This window comes from Argopecten irradians, chromosome 10 (assembly GCF_041381155.1).
Source record: "Argopecten irradians isolate NY chromosome 10, Ai_NY, whole genome shotgun sequence".
Lineage (NCBI taxonomy): Eukaryota > Metazoa > Mollusca > Bivalvia > Pectinida > Pectinidae > Argopecten > Argopecten irradians.
In genome coordinates, this window is record NC_091143.1 from 5,726,812 (window position 1) to 5,740,102 (window position 13,291).

The 13,291-nt window shown below is 35.6% G+C and overlaps 1 protein-coding gene and 1 long non-coding RNA gene across 2 annotated transcripts in view; one reads left to right on the forward strand and one right to left on the reverse strand.

Annotated features, from left to right (window-relative positions):
• Positions 1–13,291, forward strand: part of LOC138332983 (uncharacterized) — a 323,160-nt gene that overhangs the window by 68,668 nt on the left and 241,201 nt on the right. The gene's annotated exons all lie outside the window — the stretch shown is intronic.
• On the reverse strand, positions 746–5,450 carry LOC138332973 (angiopoietin-related protein 7-like). The gene is made up of 3 exons (XM_069281056.1): positions 4,995–5,450; positions 3,562–3,723; positions 746–3,281 (listed from the first exon to the last, which is right to left on the reverse strand). The coding sequence occupies exons 1-3, from the start codon at positions 5,110–5,112 to the stop codon at positions 3,085–3,087; spliced, it is 477 nt and encodes a 158-aa protein (XP_069137157.1). The 5' UTR covers positions 5,113–5,450; the 3' UTR covers positions 746–3,084.

Sequence of the window (13,291 nt, forward strand, 5' to 3'; positions counted from 1 at the left end):
TTGATGGTATATGTTGTAATCACTCATAGTGTCATTATCATTTACCATAACAAAGATACTAAATAACTATGAAATTGTTATCTGTTATAACCTGTTATCTGTTATAACCTGTGGACTATCAATATTGTGGTAATAGGGTCCATGGTGGTATTCCATTATAACCAACATACCAAAACTTGATCACTATGGTAATGAGGTCCATGGCGGTATTCCATCATCACCAACATCCCAAAACTTGATCGCTGTGGTAATGAGGTCCATGGTGGTATTCCATTATCACCAACATCCCAAAACTTGATCACTGTGGTAATGGGGTCCATGGTGGTATTCCATTATCACCAACATCCCAAAACTTGATCGCTGTGGTAATGAGGTCCATGGTGGTATTCCATCATCACCAACATCCCAAAACTTGATCGCTGTGGTAATGAGGTCCATGGTGGTATTCCATTATCACCAACATCCCAAAACTTGATCACTGTGGTAATTGGGTTCATGGTGGTATTCCATTATCACCAACATCCCAAAACTTGATCGCTGTGGTAATGAGGTCCATGGTGGTATTCCATTATCACCAACATCCCAAAACTTGATCACTGTGGTAATGAGGTCCATGGTGGTATTCCATTATCACCAACATCCCAAAACTTGATCATTGTGGTAATGGTCCATGTGGTATTCCATTATCACCAACATCCCAAAACTTGATCATGTGGTAATGGGTCCATGGTGGTATTCCATTATCACCAACATCCCAAAACTTGATCGCTGTGGTAATGGGGTCCATGGTGGTATTCCATTATCACCAACATCCCAAAACTTGATCACTGTGGTAATGGGGTCCATGGTGGTATTCCATTATCACCAACATCCCAAAACTTGATCACTGTTGTCTATGGAAAATTATTTAATTAGATGGTCTGTATACAGTATAGCTCCACTGCTATTGGTCTTTCAGGACGTTTAATGACCATGGCTGTTAAGAGGATGATAAACTAATAAAACACAAACCCATTCATAATGTTTTTATGAAATCCATTTAATTGTTAAAAAATAACTAAGCAAAAAAAAAAAAAAAAAAAAATTGTAGAAATGGTCGATGATGATACAATACTGTTAGTGAACATCGTGTAAATTAGAACTGAGAAAACAGTTCTTCATGCATCAATAAAGCTTCAACTTCAAAATTGTAATTGTACGTCTATGTTGATAAAAAATTGTATCATAAAGTCCCATAGTAGACATTGGCTCAGTCAGTGCTAATACATATAAAATCCTTGTTAGACATAATCAGACACCAAAATCGAATTATTCGCAATTCTTTGTCTATAACACATTCGTTCCAGCTCGGGTTAGGTAAGTACAGAATACGCGATCTTCAGTCTTTGCATAACTTACTATTAGCTATAGGTACACCATGTATTGGGGCTTATCACAGAACTAATTTCTCCGTCGATTTGTTCACAGTTATTGTCTATTCGGTACATTTTGAGTGGCCCAAAATACCACAATTCTTTTTATCTACATTAAAGGGTCAATCTACCTTCTCATGTTTGGTCGTACATAGAGCCTTCATGTTTGCTATGAATTATTCTAGGGATATATATAACGACAGCAGCAGTAACCTCTGAAGCATCGAGGATGATGAATATATAGGCAGCCAACAACCAGTCTGTCTGTGTATGTACAATGATTAAAGGGAAGTAACTCTGAAAACCTTGTCAAATGTAATCAGTTCTCGATCAGATCTGTTGACATTCTCAGAGACGATTTTGTCGATCGCAAATCTAAAATAATCAAAAATAAAAAAAACAACCCTGACTCTTACTCTTAGTCTTAAATTGTTTTTTTTCTATCATGATATACAATATTCGCAGAGCATATAAAATTCCTTCTAGACTTGTCCTCTTCAAGATACAAATGTACACGTATCTGCTGTATTTGTGAACAAATTTAGTATAAGCGATTTCAAATAAAACGATACACTTCAAAACTATATATCCTAATTAAACGTTATTTCACATCGCCGTGCTCAAGGGGCAGGGACATTAATGTTTTCCAATTCACATGATTAATATTCATTTAAAATTAGTACATAGATGATAAATGGATGGTTCATGTAAATGTTTTAATAGTAAAGTCATATAAAACTTAACAAAATCTTACGTAAGTATTGTCGACAATTGTAAGTTAGCTTAGATCTTTTCGCTAATTTTATAACGAACCAATGGTCATGGATAAAAATACATTGTATCCAAACAATGAAACAACAAGCATTTGCATCCTCTAATCTAAAAAACCGTTACGATGATGATGGTGATGGTGACGACAATTATGACGACATCGACGAGGATGATAATCATGCTGACAAAAATAAACTAATGATTTCATATACAAATTAAACTAAGCATACATTTATGTAATCGAGAGAATCATCCGCAATTTCGTAGCCGTTGGTAAAAGCTCTTAGCTTTAGCCACATCCCATTTATGAATCCATTTTATACTGTTTGAAACATTGATAGCTTACTGACATAACTTTCTCTCACCATGCATTGATTTGTCACCGGTTTAGCTGTGAGAGATTTCTCTGTCAATATGACAGATTGCGATAAACTATTACATGTCGTCATAACTTCATCCGGTGTAGCCGTGGCGTGCATTGGCGATGATGTCATCATCAATTCTGACGTGCAATCGGTCGAACTATGTTCATGAAGCGGTGATAATGATTCTCTTTAGGCTGTTACTTCATCCTTTATCTCATCTTTTTCTTCTGTATATGGAGAATAACATCATTCCCTACCTATGAGGATGTAACAACGAAATTACAGCCCCAGGAAGATTTCTGAATGACCAGTCCTTGTAAGCCTTGGGTTGGACGTTCATGAATTACCCCTCGGTTTGTGATTTCGTTATCACACCCTCTAGGTAGGGAAAGATTCTTTTAAACTCCACATACTACTCCACACAAACATCGTTGCAACACTTCGAGGTTTTCAACGAAGGATGACTATAAGTTTTGTTTTACAATAAACATTAACTCCTATGTGACAGCTATAATTCCGGTTATGTTTCCATACGTCTATCTAATCATCATCCTGGATTTTATCAGAGGTCTAGGGAAGTACCACCAGTACTTTAATCCATTGAGGTCGGCTTGACTACAGGCGGTGAACCACCAACCTCCTTTATGGTTTTTAGCACAGTTGCCACCAAATTCATCATTGTCTTGGTCGAAAGTGCTGAAAAGCTTGCCGTTATGACTTCTCATCCCATCATCTGAAAATAAAAATTTCATGTCGTCATCAGAAAATATTTCATGCCATCGTCTGAAAATAAATATATCATCCCTTCTACTGAATATACACAGTTCATACGATCATAGCCAAATTCAATTATCTATGTTACGAAACTCCGCCCTTTTTAAACATACTTAATGCCTTAATCTTTGTTTTAGAATTACATGCAGTCAAAATTTAAATCCGCAATTTACGTTTTCAACTAATCGTATTCATTCTAAATACATCTTTACCTTAAACTTGTAAAATAATGCACTTACGAATGTCTCCAGAGAAACCTTGTACGAGGAGTTTGTATTTCTGATCTTCATTGGCCACTTGGAATTCCGAGTATTGGACAGATGCTGATCGTCCATCCCAACCCTCTAACTCTACACGAAGGATTTTCGGGGTTTTAGTCAGGAGATGCAGATTGTCATTTCCTGCACAAAGGAGAGCATTTGATGGCTAATATAAAAGCCAGATTGATGTCCTACCGAGGCGTGAGACTTTGGTACAGTTCATATATAAATATTGACCTATCTTCGAGTCCACAGATTCTGTTCGGACGTGTATATGTAGAACAATCAGTCCCGATTTCTGATCTAGACCCCTAAAACGTCCGACAATGATCTGTGGACACTAGGATCGGTTTATAAATTGTAAATAGTTCTCAGTTTGTTACTTCTCTGGTATTGTCTTTATTGATAAATAACTAACAATCTGACCTAGACAAACCCATACCAAGCGTCAGGGTCAGCCAACGTCACCAAGGTGAGTGTCGCGATTATTAATCATAGAAATGTATAAACCCGGATTTCCGTTTTACGTTTATATGGAATTGTTTTTATATTTTTTTTGTTTACTGGTGTGTAAACTGCATTTTTTGTACAGATATTTTAAATAATGCGCTTAAAAAATCCTTATATTTATATTTCGACAGACCATTTCATTAATATTAAATATTCAAATGAAATAAAACTCAATTTTTTCTATGTTATACGATTGTTGGAACAGCCGGTCGATTGATGGAATCCCGGAACAGCTGGCTTCAATTTAGCGGGAAATGTTGTCAAATTCAGAGAGTACACACAATATAGTTACACATCAATTAGTTCTTTTTATCATCCCATTGAAACAATATTTGTTAAATATTTTATTTTCCGATACATAATTTAATATTTACATTACATGCATACTTGCATTATATTGAAGATTAGTCAATACAGATACAATAGGCCTAATCGGAGCCGTATTCACACTACTTGCGGAAGTCAATGTTCATGTGTGTGTATTCTTGCGTAGCAACCACTGCGTTTACACAAGTGTAAACGATTTCGCAGTTGGTAACAAGGTTATATAGCAAAGAGAAAACGGAAATGTAAATATTTATGAATCAATGATAGTATTAGGATTATGAAAATGAAAAAAAACGTCAATCTTTGAATAGAAGAAATGCAAACATATATATATGGTTAAACGCATCAATCCTACTCGTACAACCTGGAGAATGTGTGTATCAAAAGATGACTTTAGAAGTTATTCTTGAAATTTAATTTAGTATGTTAAATGAATCAAGTAGTCCAAATTAACGTGATTTGTCGATACACATATTTTATTTATTTATTGAAAAGTTGTGGATATATTTGTGCTGCTCAGAATAAATTAAATTCCAATTAAATAAATAAATTTTCTCGTGCTCCACAAGACCTACCTATCCAAAAATCTCCGAACAGATCTCCAAAACCATGCTTGTATTCCGTCCAGGTGCGAGAGAAAGTTCCATTAGTTTGTCTTTGTATCACCTGAAGGGAATGTAAAGCTGCGGACATTTAATTAGGGAGAAAATGTTGGTAATGGTAGATCAATGTAATACATCATATTGGTATAATCAAGACATCATGATACCAAAAGATACGCTTCACGCAAAGTAAATAAAAAAAGCAACTTGGAATAACAGAAAAATGGCTAAATCAAAATAAACGTCTCCCAAACGATGGGTAGGTCAAGGTCATGTCGCGATCAGGCCTGGGACTAGCATGAATTCATATCAAAATGGGGACGAATAGAGGATTTTTTGAGTAGATAAGAAAATTAGAGAAATCTGAAAACGTAAATGTTATTAAAAGAAAAAAACAAAAATCTATTAAATAGAAATCGTTTATTTATTTCTTTTAGTTGACGGCCCATCGAAAGGGTTAGGTTATTTGCCAAAAATCTATATCACAAATTATTATCGAAATACAAAAACGAAATGGTCTAAAAAAAAATCGCCCATAAGTATATGTATTCCGATGAAAGCCATGATTTCCTCTGGAGACGTTTCATACCATCTTCCATCTGGTCTTTTCTGTTGAGCATACAAATTGGTCAGCTCGGAAATACTTTAAAAATGCTTCATATAGTATCAGAAAGAAATAATGAAGAATCGGGGAACCAGGGTCGATGTTGTGGATCACTCCAGTCGTCATTCTGATTAAACTCCGATCCATCTGAGCCTTCCACTTTGTCACTGCTTAAATCTTCTCGAAATTCTTCATCTGTCAAATCACTGTCACTCGAAACGCCCGCCATTGCATTTTGATCAATTAAAATTCATCACGTGATCATGATTTATTCTATTTTTAGCCAACCGGAGATGCTACATGTAACTTTCTATTAATAATCCAGATAATCATTTCCTGTAATTTATAAGTATGCTTTACTTAACCTGGTAACTCCGAAAAACTAAAGCCTTTAATAGATTTTCTTAATCACGTATTTTTTTAAACGTGATAATTGATCGCGCGTTTTACTTTTACACATAGTATGTGTGGAACACATGTATAAAATATACGTACACTATACGTGTACATGGAAGGACTGTGTACATGGTATTCCGATTTTCGATCAGTGGATTCTGTGTGTTTTACATATGTGTTTTTGACTATGAGTTTTTTCATGAGTCTGAAATATAGATAGAATACAGATATAAATGCACTTATACAGTAGTGAAAGTTCTGGTATGATGATAATGATTGAAGTGCATTGTTTTACGGCAGCAAAAACAAGACCCCAAATATTTTTCTGGATCGATTATCATGGAAACGGATGTGGTAAACTGTTTGTAAACTTTGTAAATGGTGTTGAAAGTGAGATATTTGCTAGATATTTAAGCATTGATGTTATTATTTTTAACTTCATAGAGGTATGAAAGAAATTTCGTTTGCAAACTGTGTGTAAAATGTGTCACAAAAGTTTGCAAACCAAATTTATTTCATAACCCTATGAAGTTCAAAAATAGTTACCTCAATGCTTATAATTAATTTTTCAGACTACTTGATGACATAAAGTACGTTTAAACGTATGATTTTCCAAGGAATTATTTTTTTCTAAATCAATACGCAACGCCGACGTCTCTATTGTGACGTCATGATTACGTTGGATTTTTCTTCGTAGTATAAAAGAAAAAGAATCTGCCAATCAGAAAGTTGGATTTAGTGTGAAATTAAATAAAAATTAATTATTGTGTAATGTGGGTAAACTGTGTTGTGTGTCATATAATTTAATGATTGTTATCGTCAAAATGCAACGTTATTTGACGACGTCACGAATAACGACCAGACAACAATACTTAACGAAAATAAAATAATATTGACTACGGTGATGAAATAACAAATCGTAATATAATGCTAAGAATTATAAATACGCTAATAATCATATCCGAGAATAGATTAGATAGAGAAGTAAAAAGATATAATTCCATAACGTCTACAAAGACCGCTTTACTGTGTTTCTATAGAAATTGAGATTCTCATTTACTCACCTAAGAAACGTTTGAAATAAAATATATTTCTTATATAAATATAAATCTATATGTTGTACGAATGTCTGAAATACCTAATTACGACTCTGACACTTACAGTCCACGGACCATCCTCAGTGTCCATATAACAAAACATACTAACAGTCCACGGACCATCCTCAGTGTTCATATAACAAAACATACTAACAGTCCACGGACCATCCTCAGTGTTCATATAACAAAACATACTAACAGTCCACGGACCATCCTCAGTGTTCATATAACAAAACATACTAACAGTCCACGGACCATCCTCAGTGTTCATATAACAAAACATACAGTCCAAAGACCATCCTCAGTGTCCATATAACAAAACATACTAACAGTCCACGGACCATCCTCAGTGTTCATATAACAAAACATACTTACAGTCCACGGACCATCCTCAGTGTCCATATCACAAAACATACTTACAGTCCACGGACCATCCTCAGTGTCCATATAACAAAACATACTTACAGTCCACGGACCATCCTCAGTGTTCATATCACAAAACATACTAACAGTCCACGGACCATCCTCAGTGTCCATATCACAAAACATACTAACAGTCCACGGACCATCCTCAGTGTTCATATCACAAAACATACTTACAGTCCACGGACCATCCTCAGTGTCCATATAACAAAACATACTTACAGTCCACGGACCATCCTCAGTGTTCATATCACAAAACATACTTACAGTCCACGGACCATCTTCAGTGTTCATATCACAAAACATACTAACAGTCCACGGACCATCCTCAGTGTTCATATCACAAAACATACTTACAGTCCACGGACCATCCTCAGTGTTCATATCACAAAACATACTTACAGTCCACGGACCATTCTCAGTGTCAACATCACAAAACATACTGACAGTCCACGGACCATCCTCACTGCTGTCCACATCACAAAACATACTTATAGTCCATGTACCATCCTCAGTGTCCTCTTCACAAAACTTACTTACAGTCCACCGACCATCATCAGTGTCCATATCACAAAACATACTTATAGTCCACGGACCATCCTCAGATCATCAGTGTCCATATCACAAAACATACTTATAGTCCACGGACCATCCTCAGTTTTCGTATCAGAAAACATACTTACAGTCCATGGACCATCCTCAGTGTCCACATCACAAAACATACTTACAGTCCAGTGACCATCCTCAGTGTCCACATCACAAAACATACTTACAGTCCACGGACCATCCTCAGTGTCTACATTACAAAACATACATACAGTCCATGGACGATACTCAGTATCCATATCACAAAACATACTTACAGTCCACGGATACCTAAGTGTCAACATCACAAAATATACTTACAGACCACGGACCATCCTCAATGTCTATATCACAAAACATACTTACAGTCCACGGACCATCCTCAGTGTCAACATCACAAAACATACTTACAGACCACGGACGATACTCAGTATCCATATCTCAAAACATACTTACAGTCCACGGACCATCCTCAGTGTCCACATCACAAAGCAGAGTGAGTCTACTACCATCCTTTAATACACTTCTACGAATCACTGATGGAGAGTCTGTTTCAACCTCTGAACAGTTCCTTATAGCTGATCATAAAATGTAGTTTTGTTATCGAAAAGGTTTGTTGTAAAATAACGAAAAATCAAAGATACAAAGAAGAGATAAAAACAAAACCTAAGGAAATCAAGTTCGTAATCGTTTACAAGGATATTATCTTCATTTTTCTCTAATTCATCCCGCCAATTCCAATTATCAAAACATCTGTAGTGTGTTTTTATCAGAATTTCTTATAGCAATGTTTTATGCAATACCAATATTCGTAGGAAAATAGGAGTACCATTTATAAGTTATAGAAATTGCTGAAGGATTACATTCTTTCGTCGATAAATTTATTTTTTACAGCAAACAGTACAGATCCGTTCAAGTTCTTTTAAATTATTACTTTCAGCCATCTGGCTTATTAGTTTAAACATATATACAATCACGTAATACAGGTGTGAAACAAAAGCGAAGACAAACTCATCCACCCACCCATCCACTCACCACCTGGCATACACTGCAAAGGAAATCGCTATTATATACTTATCAACTAATGGTTAAGTTGCTGTCCCTGCGATCTAATTAAAATAAGACTTGTAACTCCTCGCTCGGGGTCATCTTGTACTGAAGAGTAACGTAGAGCGGAATTACAAGTCTAACAACCCCTCGCTCGGGGTCATCTTGTACCGGAGAGTAACGTAGAGCAGAAATACAAGTCTAACAAGTCCTTGTTTGGGGTCATCTTGTACTGGAGAGTAACGTAGAGCGGAATTACAAGTCTAACAACTCCTCGTTCGGGGTCATCTTGTATTAGAGAGTAACGTAGAGCGGAATTACAAATCTAACAACTCCTCGTTCGGGGTCATCTTGTATTAGCGAGTAACGTAGAGCGGAATTACAAGTCTTACAACTCCTCGTTCGGGGTCATCTTGTATTAGAAAGTAACGTAGAGCGGAATTACAAGTCTAACAACTCCTCGTTCGGGGTCATCTTGTATTAGAGAGTAACGTAGAGCGGAATTACAAATCTAACAACTCCTCGTTCGGGGTCATCTTGTATTAGCGAGTAACGTAGAGCGGAATTACAAGTCTTACAACTCCTCGTTCGGGGTCATCTTGTATTAGAAAGTAACGTAGAGCGGAATTACAAGTCTAACAACTCCTCGTTCGCTATCATCTGGTATTAGAGAGTAACTTAGAGCGGAATTACAAGTCTAACAACTCCTCGTTCGGGTCACCTTGTATTAGAGGGTAACGTAGAGCGGAATTACAAGTCTAACAACTCCTCGTTCGGGGTCACCTTGTATTAGAGGGTAACGTAGAGCGGAATTACAAGTCTAATTTTGATTTCTGTAAACCAACTTTCGATTTCCATTTCAAAACAAGTTTGCGAAGATTAACAATCTCGCATTCGAAAAATAACTGTAAATTCCTATTAGTATCAATGATGTAGATGTGAGATCGCGGAGATAAAATATTTGGATTACGAAATGCACGAAAGTAAATCGGAAGTGAACGAAATTTGGTTTCAGTAGACGGCTGTCCCTGTTTACTAAAAATAACATATTTCCTTTGTTGTTTTCTGATTTCATAAATTCTAAGAAGTTTAAAATGAAATTCGTCTCCAATGTCAGCGGTATTACAACATAAACAAATTTGCGCATTTCTTTCAGCTGTATCTCTCTGTTTCTATGTTTAGTTTTTGTGATGATAGTCTAGTTTCGTTTTGATTCCAGCGACCTATTGGTTTTGTCAAATAATGATTTGCAAACAGAAGTTCTCACATAGATACATGTATATCGAACACTGTTGATTCTCAATATATTTGAATAAAAAAAATTAATGAATCGAACGTTTTTGTGTAAACTCAATCTTTGTATTCGAGATATATAATGGTACCAAAAGAATAATTCTATTTTTTTTTAGATTTTAAATGATATAATGTTGTTTCCTTATTATATCTAAGATAACAAAAACTTGAAGCATTTTTTCCTTTAAAAAATAGGGGCATCTGATATATCTTGTCGTAGGCTATTCTCGATTGTGTTTAGGGTTTACATGAAGTATTTTCAAACACCTAACATTACATTTCCTCCATCCGTTCGTCATTCAAATGTTTATACATTTTCATTTCCCCTCTCACATTACGTTTTGTCCAAATTACTTAAAACTTTAATTAAATGTGCTGGTACCTACCTCTGGAGAAGAACTTTTGTGACATAGATATATCATACTCCTTCTCGTTTATCATCATCCGTGAGTAGGTCTCACATCTCTTGGTGGCCTCCGTGTACGAAAAAGACAGACATTCCTCAGTATTACACAGCTTGGCGCACACTTCATGATTAGGGATTCCAGTGTTAGAACTTAGAGTATACGACGAATGGTTCGCTGGGGCTACACGTAATTCCTTGTAGAAAGACGCACATTTGCCATTTACTATGTCAACAGTTATAGCAACTATAACCAGACAAATGATTTTCATTTCTTTTGCGAAGAACGGTTGAAGCTACGGTTGATGTTGAATAACTTGTTTGAATTTGCACTGTTCTACGAATGTTGTACTACTGATGTGATTAAAGATAGTGGAATGATTGCTTTGGACAATTTTTGTCACAGTACATCGCATCCAATCGATGGCATGGCCTTGAATTGTTAATGAAAAGAACTGTTATTGGTTCTAACTAGAGACATGAGTTCAGAATTCATATATAAAGATATTAATTACAGTGTTATGAAAATTAACATTAAATATGTTTTAATTAAATTGTTCAGAATGTGATGATAGGTGTAATATTAACGTTAGTCTTATTAAATTTGCTACTCTATTAAATCATTAATCTCGTCATTGCATTTTCCTCTACCTTTTAAACATTGCAATCCTTAAATGACCCTGGATTTTAAACAAAACAAAACCAATCAACTCTATATAAATAATGTAAAACTTATAAAATTGATAATAGATTTTTTGTGGAATCACATGGGCAGAAAAAGGGTCATTCCCTACCTAGAGAGTAGGACAGACTAATATATATCCTCGGAGGAGATTCACATCAAGCAAGCCTCGGGTTAGACAGTCGTGATTTCTCCTCCTCGGGTAGAGATTTCTCTGTCCTACCAAGCCTCGGGTTAGACAGCCGTGAATTCTCCTCCTCGAGTAGAGATTTCTCTGTCCTACCAAGCCTCGGGTTAGACAGTCGTGAATTCTCCTCCTCGTGTAGAGATGTCTCTGTCCTACCAAGCCTCGGGTTAGAAAGTCATGAATTCTCCTCCTCGGGTAGAGATTTCTCTGCCCTACCAAGCCTCGGGTTAGACAGTCGTGAATTCTCCTTCTCGGGTAGCATGTTAAGGTCAAAAACCTTAGTTGTACAGTTTGGAAATAATAATAAGAAGAACAAAAAATCATATAATTAACAATCATTGATTCATTACAAGTTCCTACGTTTTCAGATGACTGTATTATTACTTTGCGCTAATGGTTATTTTGCGTATCACTCATTGTGATGGCAATGCGTTTGCTAATTACTGCGGTGTCGGTTGTGATCTCCGTAGATATACTAAGTATGATTCACCAGTTCGTTGTTAATTTAGAGGTTACGTGTACGTCAGCATCAGTAATTATATGTTAATGTTAACATTAGAGTTAAACTGAGAAACTCATCAAGTGTAAGATATATACTATCAACTTGGGAAATCAAACTCGTCATGTATGATACATAATTTATGGACCTATTTGTGTGATCATTGAATGGATGAACAGTAAGACATTAATGTTCATATTTGATGAGAGAAGACGGAAGATATTAACTGTTTTTTAATATTTGGTTCGTGACTTTTAAATAGTGTCTATCAGTAAATGCAATAAAGATCAATATTGGTGTATATTCAATATGTAAATGACAGGGCACGTGCACATATATTGGTATTTTCTTAATGGTTAATTTTTCCGCTTTTAACTATCATTAGCTGACTTTTGGTAATATTAAAAGAACATCCCTTATTAGAAATAGCTTAACACCTTCCCGTTCTCATCGGTACATTTGTAGAGATATGACTTTGATAACGTCATCGACCAAGTTGGAAGGTATTACCTTTATTTAATTCACCTTTTTATTCTTCGTAAAAATGAATGGTCATATAATTTCACAATTTGATTTGCTATAATGATAAAATCTTTTCTAGATTTCCGTCGAAAAAAAAGTCCGTTAAAAATGCCTAAAATGCCGTGAAATTTGGCAACGTTATTCGTAAACAAACCACTCGGAACTTGAAAATAGCATGTCGCAGCGTTTACTTTGGTTAGATAGCAAGCAAGAAAAGAATGTGTTTTTTATGTCTATAATTTTTTTTTCCTCAAAATTATCTAAAATGAAAAACACATGCGATGTTTTTCGTTACTTATAAAAGCGTTTTGCGTGTGCAGGACCGAACAATAAATATTAGTTTAGATTGCATTTTCATGAAAACACAGTGTGTTAAAGTCACACATACATTCTTTACAAATCAGCTTTAAATTTGAACATTGGTGACCTTGAAACGAAATTAAGGCGAATTCACTTTACCGTACTCAAACGACAAATCGTCACGTTACTTACTGAAATGTAAAATTATGCCCAAATGGAACAAAGTAGGAAT